The sequence below is a fragment of the Gallus gallus genome, chromosome W (genome assembly GCF_016699485.2).
Source record: "Gallus gallus isolate bGalGal1 chromosome W, bGalGal1.mat.broiler.GRCg7b, whole genome shotgun sequence".
NCBI classification, from domain to species: Eukaryota; Metazoa; Chordata; class Aves; order Galliformes; family Phasianidae; genus Gallus; species Gallus gallus.
In genome coordinates, this window is record NC_052571.1 from 2,669,295 (window position 1) to 2,693,604 (window position 24,310).

General features: G+C 48.1%; 1 protein-coding gene across 1 annotated transcript; it reads left to right on the forward strand.

The window, feature by feature from the left end:
• Nucleotides 1-22,131: 22,131 nt before the first annotated feature.
• LOC107049274 (endogenous retrovirus group K member 18 Pol protein-like) lies at nucleotides 22,132-23,748 on the forward strand. The gene has a single exon (XM_040655213.1). The coding sequence runs from the start codon at nucleotides 22,164-22,166 to the stop codon at nucleotides 23,259-23,261; it is 1,098 nt and encodes a 365-aa protein (XP_040511147.1). The 5' UTR covers nucleotides 22,132-22,163; the 3' UTR covers nucleotides 23,262-23,748.
• The last annotated feature ends 562 nt before the right edge of the window (nucleotides 23,749-24,310 follow it).

The window sequence follows — 24,310 nt, forward strand, 5'->3', positions numbered from 1 at the left end:
TCCCAAATGCTCTGCTCCGCTCCGCTCCATTATCCTCCGCTCCGCACCCAAACGCTCATCTCTGCTCCCTTCCATTATCCTCCGCTCAGCTCCCAAACGCTCCAATCCGCTTGGCCCCATTATTCTACGCTCCGCTCACAAACGCACTGCTATGCTCTGTTCCATTATCCTCCGCTCTGCTCCCTAACGCTCTGCTCTACTCATGTCACAGAGTTACCTAGATAGATCTGTGCCCGTGACAGGGGACAGTAGGCTCGCGGGTGCCCTCCCCACCGGCTTCACGAGAAAAAAAAGGAGCAGCGGCAACGATCTAAGGTGAACTTATTTTACTAACTACGATGTTGGAATGCAAGATGACACGGTATAATACAATCTAATTGGGAGCAAGGATAATAAACCAAATAAAATGAGAGAGATCGAAAGAGCGATTGAGAGAGAGAGTGAGAGAGTTTCCGAAACCGAAAGCCCTACTTGATGAAGGCGCACGGCTTGGAAGCAGGCCTACTCATCTCCCGGTAGGAAGCGTAAGTGAAGGAAGACAGCGCGCAACCAGATGACATATCTTCCGTGCTGTATCTTCCTTCTCTGATCGTGAGGTCCTCTGGGATACGTAGTTCTTCTCGTTTGTCCATGATGATGTTATGATGCGGGATAACAATAGCAAAGTTACAAAACCATGACATTCCACCCCTTATTCTACATCATTATATCATGCTTAATACATATACATAGGACTACTGACTGCACTCCTCCAACATCAAATTCCCTTGTGGTACACATTGAACATCCCCATCTTTCTGCATCACCCACCAAGTGGAGCCAGGTCCCTGGGCAAAAAAAGTTACACAGAGAAGTCTGCCCGTTCCAGAGGCTGGAAGGACCCAAACTGCTTTTCCCAACATGCTCTTCACATGTACTGCAGGGACCTTATCTCCCTCTACGGTATGTAGGGAGCTGGATTGGGTAGGACCATCACGATTGATAGATCCCCTAGTGTTGACCAACCAGGTGGCTTCTGCCAGATGCTTCTCCCAATACTTAAATGTTCCACCACCCATGGCTTTCAGCATGGTTTTTAACAATCCAATGTGTCGTTCAATCTTACCAGAAGCTGGTGCATGATAGGGAATATGATAAATCCATTCAATGCCATGTTCTTTGGCCCAAGTATTTACAAGGGAATTTTTGAAATGAGTCCCATTATCTGATTCAATTATTTCTGGGGTGCCATGTCACCACAGAACTTGTTTCTCCAGACCTAATATGGTGCTTCTGGCGGTAGCATGGGGTACTGCATATGTTTCAAGCCACCCAGTGGTCGCTTCCACCATGGGGAGCACATAACGCTTACCATTGCAGGATCGTGGCAAGGTGATATAGTCAATCTGCCACGCCTCCCCATATTTATACTTTTGCCATCGCCCTTCCTCCCAGAGAGGTTTCATTCTCTTGGCTTGTTTAATTATGGCACATGTTTCACAGTCATGAATAACTTGTGCAATAGCATCCACAGTTAAGTCCACCCCTCGGTCTCTAGCCCACTTATATGTCGCATCTCTCCCTTGATGGCCCGAGGTCTCATGGGCCCACCGAGCTAGAAATAGTTCACCCTTGTTCTGCCAGTCCAAGTCTATTTGAGCCACCTCAATTTTGGCAGCCCGATCTCCCGGATGGTTATTTTTCTGATCTTCTGTAGCCTGACTCTTGGGCACATGAGCATCTACGTGACGCACCTTTACAATCACATTCTTTATTCGGGCAGCAATGTCTTTCCACAGTTCAGCAGACCAAATAGGTTTACCCCTCTGCTGCCAGTTATTTTGCTCCCACTGCTGTAACCATCCCCATAAGGCATTCGCCACCATCCATGAATCAGTATAAAGATAAAGCACTGGCCACCCCTCCCGTTCAGCGACATCTAAGGCTAGTTGGACAGCCTTGACCTCTGCAAACTGATTTGATTCTCCTTTTCCTTCAGTGGCCTCTGCAACTTGTCGCACGGGGCTCCACACAGCAGCTTTCCGTCTGCCATACTTCCCCACAATATGACATGATCCATCTGTGTATAGGGCATATTTCTTTTCATTTCCTGGTAGTTCGTTGTGTGGTGGGGCCTCTTTAGCACGTGATACCTCTTCTCCGGGTGATGCTCCAAACTTTTTGCCTTCAGGCCAATCCATGATCACCTCTAAGATTCCTGGACGACTGAGGTTCCCCATTCGAGCTCGTTGTGTAATCAGTGCAATCCACTTGCTCCAAGTGGCATCTGAAGCGTGATGGGTGGAGGGAACCTTTCCTTTAAACATCCAGTTCAGCACTGGCAGTCGAGGTGCCAGGAGGAGCTGCGTCTCAATACCGACTACTTCGGAAGCAGCCCTAACCCCCTCATACGCGGCTAAGATTTCCTTCTCAGTTGGGGTGTAGCACTCTTCAGACCCCCTGTATGCTCGACTCTAGAATCCCAGGGGTCGGCCTCGGGTCTCCCCTGAGGTTCTTTGCCACAAGCTCCAGGTGGGACCTTTCTCTCCAGCAGCAGTGTAGAGGATGTTCTTTACATCCTGTCCCGTCCGTACTGGCCCCAGGGCCACGGCACGGGCTATCTCCTGTTTGATCTGCTCAAAAGCCTGCTTCTGTTCAGGACCCCATGTAAAATCATTCTTCTTCCGCGTCACCTGAAAGCCCCCTACGCCCAGAAAAGATTGTGTCTCTTTCTTATTAATGAGCGGAGAAATGGCAGTAATTTTGTCCACCACATCCATTGGGATGTGACGATGTCCATCTTGCCACTTTATACCTAGGAACAGAATTTCTTGTGCTGGTCCTTTCACTTTGCTTCACTTAATAGCAGAACCAGTACTAAGAAGGATCTGGATTACTTGCTCTCCCTTCTCAAAAACCTCCCTTGCTGTATTGCCCCATACAATAATATCATCATTGTACTGTAAGTGCTCAGGAGCGCCTCCCTTTTCCAGGACAGCTTGAATCAACCCATGGCAAATGGTTGGGCTGTGTTTCCACCCGTGGGGCAAAACGATTCCAGGTATACTGAACGCCCTGTTGTAGTAGGCGCCTTGCGGGGGCACGGGATGTATGTTACAGGCCTCTCCCTAAGCATAGAGAGACACTGCTGTCGTGCTGACCTTGATGCAGAGAAAACAGGAGAGGAAGAAAGATGAGAAAAGAATGTGGAAATGGCCAAATAAGGCACAATGTTAGCTGCTGTGAACCAATCAGGGTGGGACATGACAGCACGGTTATGTAGGTAAAAATATATATAAGCTGTATTTGGTAGTGAATAAACGCCTTTTTGCTGCTCATCATATTGGTGTGCGTCTGCACTCATTTGGCCCTGATCAGGCTATTGGTCAGTGAGCGCAGGGGCCTAACACCGGTGGCTAACATCATTGTTGCAGAAAGCAACAAATGGTGCCCCGTGTGAGGCCCGTGTGAGGAACAGACTGTGTTCTGATGCCCTCTGCGCTGCTGCGAGCTGTGGGGTGACGCTGTACCACAAGATTTGGGGTGACGCCCAGCCCGAGTGCCCTGAAGAGAGGGCAGCCTGCAGAAGATGACTGGGGTGACGCCCTGCAGAAGATCATGGCAACGACGATAGTGCTGGCCAGCAAGTGGAACCTGAGTTGCGGTGAGGCCCGGGGGGGGACAACAGGACGCTCACGGAGGACCCGTGTGGACGGTGGCGGCGAGTTTGACTTCATGGTGACGGCGACGGGCTGATCATGGGCCATGTTCTTAAGGTACTGCTTCAGTTTTGTAAAGACTACTGCGAAAAGAATGCTCCTTCTAAGAAGGATATCCACGCAGTTATTTCCCGATTAGAGCGGGAGGGGGAGATTAAAGCCCCCCAGGAGATCTTTGATCACCGGAGATGGGATGATCTCTCCTCCGCGCTTGCGCAATATGTTATGAGCGCTCATAGGGGTGGGTTGGAGTTAAAAACTTGGGGACTGATACTAGAATCGCTGAAATCTGCGAGGGAGGGGGGAAAGGTGTGGGAGGAAGCCTGGTAGCTCTGGGGTCTTGATCAGATGGACCCCGGAGGGGATTCGCAGGGGATCAGCTCAGATGTGAAATACGGGTGCCGGCCGGGAGTTAGCCTTTCTTGCAGGAATCCAGACGAGGAGCGATCGATAAAGATGGCGCCGGGTGATCTGAACACACCCAGACAAACAACGGGGGACAAACAACAAGATGGCGGGCTTCAGCCATCGGCACCCTTATTGGGTGAAGACACCTTATCGCAAGGACTGGAATCCCCGCCTCCATATCCCCGGCAACCGCTGTATCCTTCATTGCAAAACTTCACTCCCTCCCAAGGGGCAGAGAAAGGGGTGGAGGTAAAAGGGGGCGGCACACCTGCTCCCTCCCAAGGGGCGGAGAAAGGGGTGGAGGTAAAAGGGGGCGGCGCACTTGTTCCCTCCCAAGGGGTGGAGAGTAGGCATCGCACCCCCCCAGAGGGGGCGGGGGGGAGGCATTGTACTGACTGGCAGGGAATTAAGGACGTGGCAGAGGAAAAGGGATTAGTCACCGTGTTTCCCGTAGAAATTGGGGAGGAGGGGCCGGAATGGACTCCGTTAGATCCAAAAGGAGTTACACGCTTAATAGAGGCGGTAGAAAAGAAAGGCTTAAGATCACCCCTGGCTATGAATGCCTTAGAAGCTCTTACAGAACCAGGCCCTATGCTCCCCTATGACATAGAGAACCTTATCTGTATGGTACTCAAGCCTGTACAGTATACACTCTGGAAAAAGGAATGGCTAACTGAGCTTAAATGGGTAATAGCAGCCGCACAAGATGACCCAGGGCACCCTGTGCATGGCACAGATATGATGAGGCTTACGGGATCTGCAGCGGGAATGGCCACCCCGCGTGCTCAACTAGCCCAGCTGTGCCCAGGGGAGTTGTTAGCAACCACTGATGCGGCTATAGGAGCTTTTAGAAAGTTCGCCCGTAGCGCAGAGCCTTCCACTCCTTGGTCGGAGATAGCCCAAGGTCCAACTGAATCTTTTCAAGAGTTTGCTGACAGGCTAATTAAGGCAGTTGAAGGGTTGGACTTGCCCAGGGCTGTCCATGGCCCTGTAATTGTGGATTGCCTTAAACAAAGGTCTCTTGATGATGTCAAAACCCTGCTTCGTGCAGCCCCCGGGAAAATCTCCACACCAGGGGAGATTATTAGGTATGTGTTGGATAAACAGAAAACTACCCCCCTGACTAATGAGGGCCTAGCGGCCGCTATCACTAATATAATGGCTGTGACATCAAGGCCACTGCGAGCCGCAGAATCCTCCAGAGGTCCTTGCTTTCAGTGTGGCCAATTCGGTCACACCAAAGCTCAGTGCACTACTCCAGTGGGCGATGAGAAGGGCGGCCCTTGTTTCCGGTGTGGTCAATTCAGCCACATTAAAGCCCAGTGCAGAGCCATGAGATACGGGGAGAGGAATAGAGTTATATGCCAATTGTGTGGCAAGGGAGGGCATACTGCCCACCAGTGTAGAAGTGTTAGAGTTCAGCAGCAGGGAAACGATTGGGGGAGGGTGCCTCAGGCCCAGGGGCCCCTCCCACAGCTCACGGGATGGGCTGTCGATGACACCCATGTCCAGCCTGCCAGTCATGCCAGCTCCCAACTTGAAGTTCCTGACACGCCCACTGTGGCATTAGCTTTAGACTGTCAAAACCGCCCGTTTGTTAAAGCGTTCATGTCGTATGTTAACCTGCCGTCTGATTTTTCGGGTCGTCGATCTGTCCCGATTACAGCGCTTATTGACTCAGGGGCAGATGTCACAGTGATATCTGAGGACTGGCCTAAAGAGTGTCCTGTGGGAACCTCTCAGGTGATCAGAGGGGTGGGCAGGACCATATCTACTAAGTGATCCTCGGCAGAGGTAGAGATTGTCGTAGTTAACAGAGATGGTTCGTTAGAGAGACCTGCCTTACTTGTCCCGCTTATTGCCAGAGTACCAGGCTCACTATTGGGATGGGACTTCCTAAACGGTGTGGGTGCACGCATTACAAATTTTTAGTAAGGGCCACTGTCTGCCAGCTATCCACTGCATACGCAATTCCATTGCAGTGGAAACGGGACGCGTGCCCCGTTTGGGTGGATCAGTGGCCTCTTCCCCTCGAAAATCTTAAAGCACTCAGACACTTAATCTCACAGGTATTTCAATTGGGACATATCGAACCTTCTCTTAGTCAGTGGAACATCCCAATCTTTGTCATACAGAAGCGTTCCGGCGCTTTCCGCCTGCTGCATGACTTGCGCGCGGTCAATGCCCAGCTTGTACCTTTTGGGGCAGTGCAGCAAGGTGGACCGGTACTGTCAGCCATACCCAAGGAGTGGCCGTTGATGGTCATAGATCTTAAAGACTGCTTTTTCTCCATCCCTCTTGCAGAAGAGGATCGGGAGGCATTCGCCTTTACGGTACCGACGCTCAATAACTTAGGCCCCACTGAAAGATTTCAGTGACGTGTCCTCCCACAAGGAATGGCATGCTCCCCTACTATTTGTCAGCTAGTAGTAGGTAAAGTATTGGAGCCAGTCAGGAGAGACTTCCCTCGATACATACTCGCGCATTATATGGATGATCTTTTGCTTGCTGCCCCTACTGAATTAGGGTTACAAACGCTTGAGTCGCGAGTGATGTCTACTCTAACTGCCGTTGGACTCATTATTTCAGATCAAAAGATACAGAGAGGACTGGGAGTCGAGTACCTGGGGTATAAGTTCGGCCCCGAGACGGTCCAGCCAACGGGTCTTGCCATTCAACCGCGCATTAAAACACTGTGGGATGTGCAAAAACTGATAGGAGCCCTCCAGTGGGTTCGGGGTGCATTGGGGATACCCCCTCGATTGATGAAACCCTTTTATGATCAGCTAAAGGGGTTTGATCCAAAAGAACCCCAAGATCTGACTCATGAAATGGCCATGGCCTGGCAGGAGATCTTACAAAATTGTATGAAACAGTCGCTCGCTCGATGGGATCCCACGGAGGCCCTTGAGGCAGCTGTTTGTAGGTGTGAGGCAGGTGCTGCTGCTGTTCTAGGTCACTCTCTCGATGCTAAACCACAACCATTGTGGTGGCTGTTCTCAGTACAACCTACGCGTGCCTTTTCCTCCTGGCTCTAAATATTAGCAATGTTACTCAGGAAAACCCGATTGCTCTCAGTGCGGGCTTTAGGGAGAGAACCTGACGTGATACATTTACAGAGCTCATTCCGTGATGTACAGCTGCTCCCTGAAACCCTACTCACAGTGCTAAGAGATTTTGGGGACAGATAAGGTATTCAGACTCCCTTCCCATCTTTGATGTGGCTAAGCCGCTTGTTGTCTCCTTACGGGTGTGGGTTCAAACCTCTCCGCTTGAAGAGCCTACGTTATTCACAGATGCGTCCTCAAAAACTGGTCAAGGGGCAGTAGTTTGGCAAGATTCAAACAATAGTTGGCAGACTGCTATTTTTGTAGACCGAACAATTAGCGTGCAGATGCTTGAGGTAACGGCCGTGGCCGTTGCAGTACGCCTTTGACGTGAGATACCTTGTAACATCGTTACAGACTCTGCTTTTGCTGCTAAGCTACTAGCCCGGATGGGTCAGGAAGGCCTCCCGAGCACAGAAGCTGCTGGCATCCTGGAGGAGGCTTTAGCCTATCGTACGGCCCCTGTTGCTATTCTGCATGTGCGCAGTCACTCGGAGGTGCCAGGCTTTTTTACAGCGGGTAATGCGGTGGCAGACAAGGCTGCCAGTACGCAGGTTTTTACAGCCCAGGAAGCCCATGATCTCCACTTTACTCTTCATATAGGAGCCCGAGCACTCTCTAGAGCTTGTTCTATCCCAATATCTGTTGCGCGCGATGTTGTTCAGGCTTGTCCTCGTTGTAACTCAGCGCCCGTCATAGGAGCTGGGGTTAACCCCTGTGGCCTAGGGCCATTACAGATATGGCAAACAGATTTCACCTGGGAGCCTCGTCTATCACCCTGTCCATGGCTAGCGGTTACAGTAGATATCTCCTCTACCGTCATTGTAGCCACACAACATGCTAAGTCCAATTCAACATCAGCACAAAATCATTGGGCAACCGCTATCGCAATACTTGGCCTACCTAGCCAGATTAAGACAGACAACGGATCGTATTTCATCTCACGATCAACACAAGAATGGCTGGCAGTGTGGGGAATTTCCCATATTACGGGCATCCCTGGCAATTCCCAGGGTCAGGCAATAGTGCAGCGCGCCAATCGCCTTCTCAAAGATAAGCTACGTGTCCTTGGGGAGGGGGAAGGATATAAGGACAGGATACCTGTCGGCAGACAGGCTGAACTCCTGGCAAAAGCCCTATACGCATTAAATCATTTTGAGCACGGTGACAGCAAGCGAACGCCAGTACAGAAGCATTGGCAGCCAAAGGTCTTGGGTGAAGGGCCTCCAGTCAGAGTAAAGACAGATAGCTGACAGTGAGAAGAAGGATGGAGGATATTGGTGTGGGGCAGGGGGTATGCCGCAGTAAAACATGTGGAAACAGGGAAAATTGTATGGACTCCTTCACAGAAGGTTAAACCGGATCTCGGAAAGGACACTTGAAATTATAACTCGTTCCGTATTTGTGTAATAAGCAAGACAAGAGTTCCCTTTTGCAGAAGCTGCTGGTGGGAAGACCGAAGCCAACTCCAGAACAACCGGAGGACGGACGACAGGATTGAGAGCCACTTGTCAAGAGGAGAACCACACCTGTAACGCCACTACTTCTGATACTACTGATGTTTATGGTAACGGGGGGGGAGGGAGTACACCTTGTACAACAGCCACGCAATGTTTGGGTCACGTGGGCGAATCTCACAGGGCAGACAGACTTTTGTCTTGGCCTTCAGTCCGCTACCTCTCCTTTCCGTACCTGTTTGGTAGGTTTGCCAAATTATCAACTGGAGGAGTTTAAGGGATACACAATCAACTACACTGTGTGTAGGAATGAAACGGACGCTGCTACTCAAACGGCGTGTCTGATTCAATCATTAAACCATACCCTCCCCTGGGACCCCCAAGAACTGGATATTTTAGGGTCTCAAATGATCAGGAACGGAACAACACGTACGTGTGTCACCTTTGGTTCAATGTGCTATACAGAGAACGATCATAGTAGAGTCTGTCACAATTTTGATGGGAATTTCGATGGAGCTGGTGGGGTGGAGGCAGAATTGCGTGACCTTATAGTGAGATGGAATAATGATGACCCTCGTATAAGACCTTATGCTAACCGATCATGGACGGTGGTGAGTCCAATGAACATGGAGAGTTTTTTGATAGCCGGTGCATATTGTGGTTTCACAAAGAACAAAACTCGTTATTATAAAGGGGGTTCTTCTGATTGGTGTGGGTCAAAAGGAGGAAAATGGTCAGAGGGACACAGGAATGGGACTACATGCTCTGGGTGCGGTGGTAATTGCACAGCGGAATGGAACAATTATGCATATGGGTTCACCTTTAGGAGGAATGTGTCAGAGGTATTGTGTAATAATGAGACTGCTAAAGCACTCCCCCCGGGTATCTTCTTGATTTGTGGCAATACAGCATGGCAAGGTGTACCAGTTAATTCTCTGGGAGGTCCGTGTTACTTGGGGAAGTTAGCGATGTTTGCTCCAAATCATACAGGATGGCTTAATATATCTCGCAGTTTACATCCTCGCAGGCGCTGTCGTAGCGCGAACCTGGGACCTGAGTGTAATGATGATGGGGTGTTATAGCATGTATCTTCACATTGATCTTCTCGCCAGGAGTCTCAGCAGCGGCGGCCTTAGCCCAGATAGAAAGGTTGGCATGTTGGTCGGTAAAACAGGCGAATACAACCACGCTTGTATTAAATGCCATGCTAGAAGATCTTAATAGTGTCCGTCATGCACTGCTACAGAATAGAGCAGCTATTGACTTTTTGCTGTTGGCTCAAGGACATGGATGTGAAAATGTCGAAGGAATGTGCTGCTTTAACCTCAGTGATCACAGCGTGTCAATTCATAAACAACTACAGTGGATGCAAGAACATATGCAGAAGATTAAAGAAGAAAGTGATCCTTTCAGAAACTGGCTGAGCAGACTGTTTGGGAGAGTGGGTTCATGGTTAAAGCAATTGCTTAAACCTCTCGCGGTAGGGTTTGCAATCTTTGTATGTATTCTGATCTGTCTTCCATGATTTGTAGGATGCTTGCAGAACTGCCTTCAACGAATGATGGACAAGACCTTTGACTATCGGATTGAGTATCATAGATTGCGTGAAAAATTATAGAGGGGTTTAGGTTGTTGCGTTCATGCTGTAACGGGGCAAGGCTTGGCCGAGCACGGGAAAGGATTCTCTGTTGCTCTGATGATTGCTTAAGAATTGTAGAAGGTATTAGGAATAGTGTGATGAAATATATCTAGGATTAGGCATTTTGCGCTGCTTTGCGATGTACGGGTTAGGCGTGTGTGTAAGCAGTATTCAGCTTAGGGAGGGGGAGATGCTGTAATAGGCGCCTTGCGGGGGCACGGGATGTACGGGACAGGCCTCTCCCTAAGCATAGAGAGACACTGCTGTCGTGCTGACCTTGATGCAGAGAAAACAGGAGAGGAAGAAAGATGAGAAAAGAATGTGGAAATGGCCAAATAAGGCACAATGTTAGCTGCTGTGAACCAATCAGGGTGGGACATGACAGCACGGTTATGTAGGTAAAAATATATATAAGCTGTATTTGGTAGTGAATAAACGCCTTTTTGCTGCTCATCATATTGGTGTGCGTCTGCACTCATTTGGCCCTGATCAGGCTATTGGTCAGTGAGCGCAGAGGCCTAACACCGGTGGCTAACATCATTGTTGCAAAATGCAACAACGCCCCTCCAGGTGAAAGCAAACTGTGGCCTACATTCCGTGGCCAATGGAATGGAAAAGAAAGCATTACCAATGCCAGTGGGGGCATACCACTTTGCTGCTTTTGACTCAAAATCATATTGGAGTACTAGCATGTCCGGCACAGCAGCACATGAGGGTGTGACTTGATTCAGGCCGCGGTAGTCTACCATCAGCCTCCATTCTCCACTGGCTATACGCACTGGCCATATGGGACTGTTAAAAGGTGAGTGAGTTTTGTTGATCACTCCCTGACTCTCTAGTTGACGAATCAACTTCAGAATGGGGAGCAAGGAATCCTTGTTGAAGCAGTATTACCGACAGAGAAATTCATCTTGGTGGTTGATCTATATTCTAACTCTTTTACCCGTGCTTGAAGTGCAGAAGTGGGTTTCTTATGCCACTTCTTCATATCTTCTCCATGGTCACGCAGGTAATGCCACAAGGCTAAACGCGACCTAGTCTTACTGTTGTCCCTTGCTTGAACAGGAGGACGTCTCCTGTTGATAGCCAGTCTAATACCTGAGACGCTGGGTCTTGCAGGTTGGCATAGAGGGATTAAATATATCTCGAAGTCTTGGAGTTTATGAATCAGTTCATTTATAAAAGGTCTTTCTCGCCCTCTGTCATACATTGCAGCAAATGTACTGGCATACCTCTCTGGTGCAGTCTTTGTGAATATGCGCCACATATGTGGTGTACACCTGACGTTCTCAGGATCATGCTCTTGGTCAGGCTTGTCCGGAATGAAAGTGGGGCTATGTATCATTTCCACCACGGCGTGATCACTCAAATAACGGATGCCTTTTTCCATATCAGTCCATTTCCTTTTCTCAGGCATCAGGTCATCTTTGAAGGGGTATCTTTCTTTCACAGACAACAGCATCCGCTTCCAGAGGGTGAAGGCCTGGTTCTGGCATGTGCTAATATGTCTGTCAGTGGCTGAGTCCCTAGCAATGCCACCGAGCTGACGAGCCTCTCTACTATCTAGCAACACACTGTTGGTCCCACTGTCCCAGCATCGAAGTAACCAGGTGACAATAGGCTCGTTGGGGTGGCGTGTGAAGTCTTTTCTCAGACCACAAATTTTGTTCATTTTCAAAGATCTATCAGTAATGGTAATGATGTCTCGTTCACCTCCTGCTCTTTCAGGAGTTCTTGTTACTCTCCTGGGCGTTGGTGACCGTGATCTTATTGAGGGCCCCTCCCCTGGGCTCTGGAGTGGTTCCCCTAGAACATGGAGCTGCTCCTCTGGACCTCTTTCCTCCTCTTCCTTCTGTTCTGAGTCAAGATTTCGTTTTGTTTTCCGTCCTCTTACAGGGGCAACTGACATTGATTCTGGTGCCTCTTGTGGTTGATCAGGTTGGTCAGTCCCGATGCTCTTACTCTCCAGCTCAGCTCAGTGTCTGTCTCGTTTGATTATGAGGGTATTTAGTTCAGATTGGAGGGTGTCTCTTTTGGACTGGAGGGCATCTCGCTCAGACTGAAGATTCTCTCTTTGGTTTTGAAGACTCAAATTTCTCAACTAGGATTTCTCAACTTGGATTTCTCAACTAGGAGACTCTCTTCCTTGTCCTGATGATTCTCCCTCGCAGCTCGGGCTCTCTCCTGGAAACTCTCCTTTTCGGCTTGAAGACTCTCTCGCTCATCTAATACTGTCTCCTGGAGACTTTCTCTTTCAGCACGGACACTCTCCCTCTCAATTTCAGAAACTCTCCCCCTCTCTGGGATCGTGTTAAATAAGGCCCGATAAGCATTAGCCAGGCCCCAAATCATTTGTGCCTCCTCAGAACAGCCTAGGCCACAACATCCCTGTCTCAAATATCTGTTTAGGCTCTCAGGGTTTTTCAGGTGTTCAGGAGTAAAGTTCCATGACACCGAACATGTCCATTTCTCTAAAGTCTCTCCCAAGCCTCTCCACACTCCCTGCCACTCAGTATTCTCTGGCTTTTGGGAAGGCTTCTTCTTCATTATATTAAAAATACAGATACTGAGTGAAATAATTACAATGACAAACAGTGCATTCAGGGAGATTAACAACATGATCAGATGAGCATTCAAACAATCCATAAAGGATTCGAAAGAGAGACTGGGAACTTGCTTCAAAATCACAAGTTCTGTGAAATTAGCAGCTCTCTCTACAAACTGGTTTAAACCAGAAAGCAGGATCAATGTTTTTTCCTTCTTCTTTACTGAAGTAAGATAGCAGTGCTCAAAGTTTACAAAATATCTCAGAATATTGGCAGTCCGCCTGGACTTTCAAGGTCAAGTTTTCAGTGAGCACCTGTGAAAGAGATAAACTTCCCCAACGAAACTCTTCGAGAGCTGTTCTGAAAAGCTACAAAGCAGCTGTTGCCCGCATTCTCCACCAAAAATGTCAACAGTTTACGGGCTGGTCCGGCCCGGTTCTGCGACTAGTGGGGCGGAGGGATTTTATTTTGCAAAATCCGTGCCTCCAGAAAAAGGAAACAGTACCCCCTCCCCACACACACACACACAAAAAAAGTGGAATAATTAAAAAAAACAGTAGCAACGATCTGAAGAGAAACAAAGTAATTAATTTACTAAATATTGTATCGGGATGCACGATAACACAGTATAATAATATAATTCAATATAATTGTTAATAAAATCAAACATAATTTAGAGAAGGATTGTCCAAGAGCTAAAGGCCTTACACTAATACTGAAGCCTAGCATGCAGTCGGGAGCAGCAGCGAGATGATCCAAAAGCAAGCACGATGAGACGAGAAGAAGCAGAAGCCCCAGATCAGGAGACCTACAGGCCTTCTATCTGTTCCCCTGAGCACGAATGATAACCGCTCTCGAACAGTCTTCTGGGGAACGTAGTTCTTCTCTTCCGGACAAGTGCTCAGAACTAGATCATTTGCTCTTTAACTCCCAGTACGCGGCATGATGTTACAATGTGGAATATCGATAACTAAAAATCATAAAGACATGACAGAGAGAAATGAAATGGAGTTGAGACTAATGAAAAATAGTGGAGTGGTGGGAAATGCAATAGAGAGGAGGGGACAGAACAGAAATGAAGAGGAGTAAAGTGGAATTGAGGGAAACTATATAGAGTGGAGTGGAGGGAATTGAAACAGAGTAGAGCTGATAAAGAAAAATGATACTGAGTAGACTTGAGGGAAATGAAATAAAATGCAGTGACAGGAAACGAAAAGGAGAGGAGTTGAGGAAAATAAAATGATGTGGTGTGGAGTGAAATGAAATGGAGTGTGTGGAAATGAAATGGTGTGGAGTGAAGGGAAATGAAATGGAATGGAAAGAAAAAAATTGAGAGGAGTTGAGTGGAGAGAAAAGAAATGGAAAGGAATGACTTGGCGGGACATGAAAAAGAGTGGAGTGGTGGGAAATATAACAGTGTCAACGGTTTAAGGGCTGGTCCGGCCCAGTTCCGCGACTAGTGGGGTGGAGGGATTTCGCAAAATCCGCGCCTCTAGGAAGGGAAACAGGGGACCCCAAAATAATCAGAAACAGCGGCAACGATCTGAGGAGAAACAAACTAATTTAGTAAATATAGTATCGGAATGTAAGATAACACACTATAATACAATATCAATCAACAATAATTGTGAGAAAGATTGTCCGAGAGCCAAAGGCCTTACTCTAATACTGAAGCCTTGCGTGCAGTCGGGCGCAGCAGTAGCGAGCCGATCCGACAGGGAACACGGCGAGACGAGAAGAGGGGCAAGTCAGATGACCTGTGCCCTTATATCTGTTCCCTTGAGCAGGAATGATAACAGTACTCGAAAAGGCTCTTGGGGAACGTAGTTCTTCTTCTCTTTCAGACAGGTACCCGGAACTAAAGCATTTGCTCCTTAGATCCCTGTACACTGCATGATGTTGTGATGTGGAATACTGATAACCAAAAATCATAAAACCATGTCAAACAGAGTTTAGGAGAGTGAACAGAAATGCAGTAAAGTAGAGTTGAGGGAAACTATATGGAGTAGAGGGAAATGAAATGGTATGGACTGGCAGGAACAGAAATGGAGTAGGGGGGGAAAAATAAAATGAAGAGGAGTGGAGGGAAATGAAACGGAGTGGTTGGCAATGAAATGAAGTGGAGTGAACAGAAATTAAATGGTGAGGAGAGGAAAGAAATGGAGACAAGATGAGTGGAGAGAAATCAAATGGAGAGGAATGCATTGTCAGGAAATGAAAAGGAGTGGAGCGGTGGGAAAAGCAGTATAGTGGAGCGGATTAAAGGGAAATGGAATGAAGTGGAGCCGAGGGAAACGATATGGAATGGAGAGGAGAGAAATACAACTGAGAGGAGTTGAAAGAAATGAAACGATAAGGAGTGAAGTGGAGGGAAATGAAATGGAATAGAGTGGAGGGAATTGAAACGGTGTGCAGTGGAGCATCAGGAAATGAAAAGGAGTGGTGATGTGGGAAATGCAGAGGAGTGGAGGGGAGTGAGATATAATGGAGTGCAGTGGAGGGCAGGGAAATGGAGTGGAGTGGCGTGGAGAGGAGGATAATGCAACGGACTGGAGTGGAGGTAAATGAATTAGAAAGTACTGGAAGGGAACAGAGTGGAGTGGAGTACAGGGAAATGGAGTTGAGTAGAGGGAAATAAAACTGAGTGGACTGGTGGACAATGACATGGAGTAGGGTGGAAGAAAATAAGATGGAGTGGACTAGAGGGAAATTAACTGAGGTGGGGAGGAGGGAAATGAAAACAAGTGGTCTGGAGTGGAGGGAAAGGAAACAGAGTGGAGAGGAGGGAAATGAAACAGAGTGGAGTTGATAAAGAAAAATTATATGTAGTGGAGTTGAGGGAAATGAAATAAAATACAGTGGCCGGAAATGAAATGGAGAGGAGTTGAGGAAAATAAAATGAACTGGTGTGCAGTGAAATGAAATGGAGTGTTTGGAAATTAAATGGAGTAGAGGGAAATGAAATGACGTTTATTTGAGTAGAGGGAAATGAAATGGTGTGAAGTGGTATGGAATGAAATGGAGTGGATGGAGAGAAATGAAATTGATTGGAGATATCTAAAACGGAGTGACGTGGAGTGGAGGGAAATGAAAATGAGTGGAGAGTTGGGAAATGAAATGGTGTGGAGTGGAAGAAAGATAGATGTAGTGGTTTAAATGGAATTTATATGAAATGGAATGGAGGAAAATGAAATGGATAGGAGGGAAATGAAGTGGAGTGGAGTAAAGTGTAGTGGGGAGAAAAGAATTGATTTAGAATGGACTGGGGGGAAATAAAACAGACTGTAGTTGATGGAATGAAATGACATGGAGTGGAGTGGAAATAAATATAATGGAGAGGAGTGGAGGGAAAAGCAATTGTATAGAGTGGTGGGAAATGAAATGGAGAGCAGGGGTTGGAAACGGAATGGAGTAAAGTGGAAGAAAATAAAATAGAGAGGAGTGGAAGGAAATGAAATGGAATGGTATTGTGGGAAATGAAATGGAGTGGAGTGGAGGGAAATGAATCTAGTGAAGCGGAGTGGAAGGAAAAGAAACTGAGAGGAGTTGAAAGAAGGGAAACGATATGGAGTGGAGTTGAGGGAAATTAAATGGAATGGAGTGACAGGAAATGAAATGGAGAGGGGTGGAGGAAAATAAAATGCAGAGGAGCGAAGGGAAATTAAATGGAGTGGTTGGAAAAAAAGGGAGCAAAGAGGAAGAAAAAATGGATAGGAGTGGAGCGAAGTGAAATGGAATGGAGTGGAGGGAAATAAACTGGCGTGCAGGGGAGCATCGGGAAATGAAAAGGACTGGTGTTGTGGGAAATGCAGAGGAGTGGAGGGGAGAGACAGTAAATGGAGTGGAGTGCAGAGAAATATAGTGGAGTGCAGTGGAGGAAAAGAAATGGAGTGGAATGCAGGGTCGGGAAATGTAATGGACAGGAGTGGAGATAAATGCATTAGAAAGGACTGGAGGGGAACAGAGTGGAGTGGAGTAAAGGGAAATGGAGTTAAGTGGGGGGAAACAAAACTTAGTGGACTGGTAGGCAATGAAATCAAGAGGGGTGGAAGAAAATTAGTTGAAGTGAACTAGAGGGAAATTAAATGAGGTGGGGAGGAGGGAAATGGAATGGAGAGGACCGGATTAGGGGGAAATATTCAGAGTAGAGAGGAGACAAATGAAACAGTAGAGTTGATAAAGAAAAACGATATGGAGTGGCGTTGAGGGAAATGAAATAAAATGCCGTGACTGGAAATGAAATGGAGAGGAGTTGAGGAAAAAAAAATGAAGTGCTGTGGAGTGAAATGAAATGGAGTGAAGGGAAATGAAATGGAGTGGAGTGAAAAGAAATGAAATGGAGTGGAAAGAAAAAAAATTGAGAGGAGTTGGGTGGAGAGAAATGAAACGGAGAGGAAAGACTTGGGAAATGAAAAAGAGTGGAGTGGTGGGAAATGCAGTAGAGTGGAGAGGAGTGAACAGAAATGGAGTGGAGTAAAGTGGAGTTGAGGGAAACTATAAAGTTGAGAGGAGGGATATGAAACAGAGTGGAGTTGAGAGAAGGGAAATGTTATGAAGTGGGCTTGAGGGAAATGAAATGGAATGGAGTGGTTAAAGTTAAATCGAGTGGAGTGGAGGAAAATAAAATGAAGATGAGTGGAGGGAAATGAAATGGAGTGGTTGGTAATAGAATGGAGTGGAGTGAACAGAAATTAAATGGTGTGGAAAGGAAAGAAATTTAGATGAGTTGAGTGGAGAGAAATCAAATGGAGAGGAACGCATTGTCGGGAAATGAAAAGGAGTGGAGTGGTGGGAAAAGCAGTCTAGTGGAGAGGAGTAAAGGGAAATGGAGTGGAGTGGAGTCGAGGGAAACACTATAGAGTGGAGTGTAGGGAAATGAAACAGAGGAGTTGAAAGAAGGGAAACGATATGGAGTGGAGTGAGGGAAATGAAATAGAATGAAGCGGCAGGAAATGAAATGGAGTGGGGTGGAGGAAAATAAAATAAAGAGGAGTGGAGGGTAATGTAATGGAATGGAGTGGAGGGAAATGGCGTGCAGTGGAGCATCGGGAAATGAAAAGGAGTGATGTTGTGGGAAATGCAGAGGAGTGGAGGGGAATGAGATATAATGGAGTGCAGAGGAGTGCAGGGAAATGGAGTGGAGTGGTGGGAAACGAAATGGAGTGGAATGCAGGGTCGGGAAATGAAATGGACTGGGGTTGAAGAAAATGCATTTGAAAGGACTGGAGGGGAACAGAGTGGAGTGGAGTAAAGGGAAATGGAGTTGAGTGGAGGGAAATAAAACTGAGTGGACTAGTGGGCAGTGAAATGGAGTGGGGTGGAAGAAAATTAAATGGAGTGGACTAGAGGGAAATTAAATGAGTTGGGGAGGAGGGAAATGAAATAGAGAGGACTGGCGTGGAGGGAAATAAAACAGAGTGGAGAGGCAGGAAATGAAACAGAGTGGAGTTGATAAAGAAAATTGATATGGAGTGGAGTTGAGGGAAATGAAATACAGTGGCAGGAAATGAAATGTAGCGGCATTGAGGAAAATAAAATGAAGTGCTGTGGGTGATATGAATTGTTGTTTTTGGAAATGAAATGGAGTATAGGAAAATAAATGAAGTGGTGTTGGGCGAAGTGAAGTGAATAGAGTGAAGTGGTATGAAATGAAATGGAGTGGATGGACAGAAATGAAACTGATTTGAGCTATCAAAAACGGAGTGGAGTGGAGGGAATTGAAACTGAGTGGAGTGGAGTGTTGAGGGATGGCTCCACAGTCGAGGGGGTCATGGGTCTCTTGAACAGTTGTACGAGCAGAACAGGCCTAACAATTGGCAGGAGATACAAATGGAAAAGTACTAGCTCGTTATAATGGCTGTGAGCTCGGGTGCTATGTGCACAACCCAGGCTATGAGACCTTGAAGTTTTCAAAGCAGGAAGACAAATTAGGCTTTAGTTAAGATAAGGGGGTAGCTAGCCTGGGAAGAGATTAAGACATTGGAATGGTATGAAAACATGGACGACCAATAGTATTCTTAGGCAGGGGGTTTTTCGCAATGCTTCAACCAATTACAAGCTGACACATGTTAGCCACGATCTATATATGTGTGTAAGTAACGAATAATAAACGGAGACTCTGATGCACTCATATTGGGTCATGTCATCACTCCCCACACGGCTCGGCCAGCGAACGGACTAAATTCCGGTTTCAAACCCTTGGGGGTCCACGACAACCAAGGACCAGGGGGATCCGCAACATCTGGCTCCCGAACAGGGACCCGAGAAACCGAGACTGAAGGAACAAGGGACCCAAGAAACCGGGATTGAAGGTCAGAGTGTTCATGTAGCGTGAATCAGAGAGCACCAACGTCGCAGCGGCGAGTTGGGGGGCAGCATTGCCTAGACAGTCCAAGAGGGGTCTGCACGGATCCAGAGGGCACTCTATCGGACACTGCATGCGGCGGTGAGACACGGAACGCACAATACGGCGCACAGCGGTTGGACGCGGAACGTACAGCGGTTAGGCGCGGAACGTACGGATTGCAGTGCACCATGGAAAGAGAGGTAGCCCTAAATCTTTTACAACGCTTCTTAGAGAAGCGAGGGGTGGAATTGGGTATCGTTAAACAGGTGCCGGGGTTGACAGCCTATGGTAAGGCGGATGGAATGTTTGTTCATTCCGAGGAGTTTTTTGAGGAGGAGGCATGGAGCAAATTTGGGGACACCCTTTGGCATAAGGTGATAGACGAGGATAAGGGTGCAAGGAAATTGATGAAAGCATGGAGGGAAGTGATAAATTGTATAAAGAAACATAAGGTGGAGAAACAGGTAGCAGCCACTGCGTCACGACACCTGGCAGGGCTCCCTGAGGACACTGGACGGATAAAACCTGGCTGTGATTATGTTCCAATGCCTCCATCCAGAGCGTCTATCCCAGTTCTAACTAGTGCACTTCAGGAGGTGGGGGAGTCAGTGAATCCCAGTGCCCCCCTGTCATGGTTTTAGTTTGGGAGATGAGAGTGAGGACGAGGCTCCTGACCTGCACCCGCACAACCCGGCGGGGGGTGGCAGAAACGGGAGTGAGGATTCTAGGCAAGCTAAGGGTTCTTGTCTTACGAAATGTAGTGAGGACCCCAGTCTCAATAGGCAAGCGGCAGCATAGGTAACTACGCCCCGACCTGCCCCCAGCCAGCCACGCCCCTCTCGACTTGATTGGACCGTCGTAGCGAGAGAGGCAATGGGGGCGGGGGATATGGCAGTGGTTGAGGCAGTAATGCAGGCGTTTCCCGTTCGGTAAGAGCAGGAGGGGGAAGGGGGTCTTCGAAGGGGTTATCTGCCGCTTGGGTGGAAGTTGTTGCCACAACTGAGAGCCACGGTCAATGACAGTGGACTGGATGGGGAGCCTACGAAACAGATGTTGAACTATATTTGGGGCAGCAGTGTACTTGTCCCAGAGGACATTAAGGTGATAGCGCGCATGATTATGAGCCAGTTGGAACAACTACTATGGCAAGCCCACTGGCAGCGATTGCATGAGGTTAGCTCCAATACTCCTCGAGCTGAAGGGGACCCTTTGTTTGGCGTAACTGTACAACAGTTAATGGGCATGGGGCCGTTTGCTACTCCAGACATGCAGGTTTACCTTGGACCTGATGTCTGCCTTGAGGGCATGCGGACAGCTCGACAGACATTGAAGATGGTCAAGACATTTGCCCTGACCCCATCCTATATGTCTATAAAACAAAGGAGGGAGGAAACTTCTGCGAGTTTTGTAGATAAGGTGACAGAAGCCATAAACAGGGCATGTGTCCCAGACTGGATGAGAGCTGCACTGCTTCGTCAATGTGCGATGGAAAACTGTAACAGCTCTACTAGATCCATCCTGATTACTCTCCCCATTGATGCTACTATCGAAATGATGTTGGAACGCATGAGTAGAGTACCGACAGGGCCGCAGGCATTCTTAGGAGAAGCGATACGAGAATTGGGAGGTAAATTCGCAGAAGCCCAACAAGAATTGGGAGGCAAATTCGTAGAAGCCCAGACCCAGGCTTTTGCTGCTTTAGCACCGTTAGCGGGGGGAGGAGTGACAAAAGATGTACGGCCACGGAGGTGTCAGGGACTGAATTGCTTTTGCTGTGGGAAGCTAGGACACTGGAAAAGGAATTGTAGGGTGAAGGTTTGGTGCAAAAATTGCAACTCCGCAAACCACAGTACGTTACCGTGCCGCATGCCAGGAAACTCCCGGACGAGCGCGAAGAGCCGCCGTGCGCAGACAACAATGGCAGCTCCGGTCGTATCCCCCCTGAACGGGACACCGTCGAACCACTCACCGCCAGCAGCAGTCAGCCACGAGCCACTACCAGAGTCTCCAAACTACGACCCGCCACAGGGGGAGCCTCGGCTGGGACCTGGCAACTGCAACAGATGTAACAGCAATTGACCAAAAACCAGTCCGGGTTCCTTCTACGGCCACAGGACCAATGATAATCGATGGATCACTGGTAGGATGTTTGCTACTGTGACATTCTTCTACAGGCCTTAATGGAGCGACTGTTCTTCCGGGAATCATTGATGCGGACTTTACGGGGGTTATCCAAATTGTCATCCAAACACTGTTTCCCCCTGTACATATTCCCGCCGGATCGGGAATTGTTCACCTTGTACCGCTACCAGTACTAACTCAGAGCCTACAACCGGAATCTGACATGAACAGGGAAGACAAGGGCTTTGGCTCCACAGGAGGCCTAGTTATGCTTACAGTGCTCATGAAACAGTGACCGGTGATCACCATCAGTCTCTACTCTGCTGGCCTTCAGCATGACATTCGTGCTCTGCTTGACACCGGCGCAGACATCACTATTGTGGCACAGCATTTTTGGCCGCAGTCCTGGCCCCTTGAATGCGTGGACAAAGGAGTTGAAGGGGTAGGGGGAGCTGTTGCGGTATCAAGAAGTGTACGACCGATTCAAATCGTCATCGATGGTTGTTATGCCCTTACCAACTGGGGTACAAGCCCTGGTGGGCTGAGATGTCTTGGATCAACTCGGGATAGTATTGACCACGCGAGACTCGGGTTTTCGCTAGCGGCCTCTGTGTGGGTTTTCCTGATTCGTCTCACATGGATAACTGATAAACCTGTATGGGTCAAGCAGTGGCCACTGAAGAAGGAAAACCTGGACAATGTTATCAAGCTAGTGGCCGAACAATTGCAGAAAGGTCACATACAACCATCTACCAGCCCTTGGAATACACCTATATTCGTAATTAAAAAGAAATCAGGGAAATAAGGACTTTTGCATGATTTGCGAACGGTTAACACTCAAATGCAACCTATGGGAGCCCTACAGCCTGGACTCCCGAATCCAGCCATGATCCCAGAAAATTGGCACCTCCTCATAGTGGATTTGAAGGACTTTTTTTTCACAATAAAGATTCACCGAAAAGATACACCACGTTTTGCTATCACAGTGCCCACCACAAATAAAGGGGGTCCCGCAGCGAGTTATGAGTGGACGGTTCTCCCTCAGGGCATGAAGAACAGCCCTACCCTTTGTCAACTGTTTGTAGACGCCGCCCTTGAGCCCATGCGCAAGGCCTGGTCCCACGCGGTGATTTACCACTACATGGATGATATCCTGATTGCTCAGTCACGACCTTTTACAGTGGACCAGGAATTGTATCTGGAACGAACTCTCCAGAGCAAAGGACTAGTGATAGCTCCGGAGAAGGTGCAGCATGAGCCCCTGCGGAAATATCTCCGATGGGTGATCACACAATCGTATGTTCGCCCGCAAAAACTTACGCTGCACACAGATATTTGGACACATAATGACGCCCAAAAATTGTTGGGGGATCTGCAGTGGCTACGGCCCGTTGTTGGCCTCTCGAATGACAAACTCAACTCACTGCGCCCTCTTCTTAAGTGTACCAATCCTGCCGCTCGTGTTTCAGTATCTCCTGAACAACGACAGATTATTGAGTGCCTCGTGCAAACTGTTGTGGAACGGTCTGTTGACCGACGTGACCCGTTGCTCCCCATCGACATCACCCTGCTCCTTGGGCGAACGCGGCTGCTGTCTGCGCTGACGCATCGCAAAAAGAAAAAGGGGGAGCAGATGGACATTAGGGTATTGGAATGGCTATGCACAACCCTACAGCCAAGGACCACAATACAGCAGATGATCGACAATTTGGCAGAACTGGTGTGTAAGGGGCGCAAACGAGTACTCAACATTGCAGGGGAAGAACCTGGAACGATATATCTACCCATAAAACGCAAGGATTTGGACTGGTACATACAGAACTCGACTGAGTTGGCATCTAGCCTCCTCAGCTCGGGGGCTAATTTGGAAGTACGCCCTCTTGCATCGCCATTTCTTAAGTGGATGACTCAACGGTGGTGGTTAGTGATACCAAAATAAAGTAGGGCTCTGCTGCAAAATGCAATTACAGTTTTCACAGATGCAGGACGAAAGTCACGAAAAGAGGTGGCGACATGGTGCGAGGATCAGCAATGGCGCCTGTCATGTTTTATGATTTTTGGTTATCAGTATTCCACATCACAACATCATGCAGTGTACTGGGAGTTAAACAGCAAATGCTTTAGTTCCGGGTACCTGTCTGGAAGAGAAGAAGAACTACATTCCCCAAGAGCCTTTTTGAGTACTGTTATTCCTGCTCAAGGGAACAGATATAAGGGCACAGGTCATCTGACTTGTTTCTCTTCTCGTCTCGCCATGTTCCCTGTCGGATCGGCTCACTACTGCTGCTCCTGACTGCATGCAAGGCTTCAGTATTAGAGTAAGGCCTTTGGCTCTCGGACAATCTTTTTCTTAATTATTGTTGATTTATATTGTATTATAGTGTGTTATCTTACATTCCGATACTATATTTAGTAAATTAGTTTGTTTCTCCTCAGATCGTTGTGGCTGTTTTTAATTATTTTGGGGTCCCCTGTTTCCCTTCCTGGAGGCACGGATTTTGCGAAATCCCTCTGCCCCACTAGTCGCGGAACCGGGCCGGACCAGCCCTTAAACCATTGACAACTGCACTCCATATCGTTTCCCTTCTTTCAACACCTCTCAGTTTCATTTCCCTCCACACCACTCCATTCCATTTTCCACTTTTCCACTCCATTTCATTTCCCTCCATTCCTCTCCATTTTATTTTCCTCCACTTTGCTCCATTTCATTTAACTCTATTCCATTTTATTTCATTTCCCTCTACTCCCCTCCGTTTCATTTCCCACTACTCTATCCTCCCCTCCTCTCCTCTCCCCTCCCCTCCCCTCCCCTCCCCTCCCCTCTCCTCCCCTCTCCTCCCCTCTCCTCCCCTCTCCTCCCCTCTCCTCCCCTCTCCTCTCCTCTCCTCTCCTCTCCTCTCCTCTCCTCTCCTCTCCTCTCCTCTCCTCTCCCCTCCCCTCCCCTCCCCTCCCCTCCCCTCCCCTCCCCTCCGCTTCACTCCGCTTCAT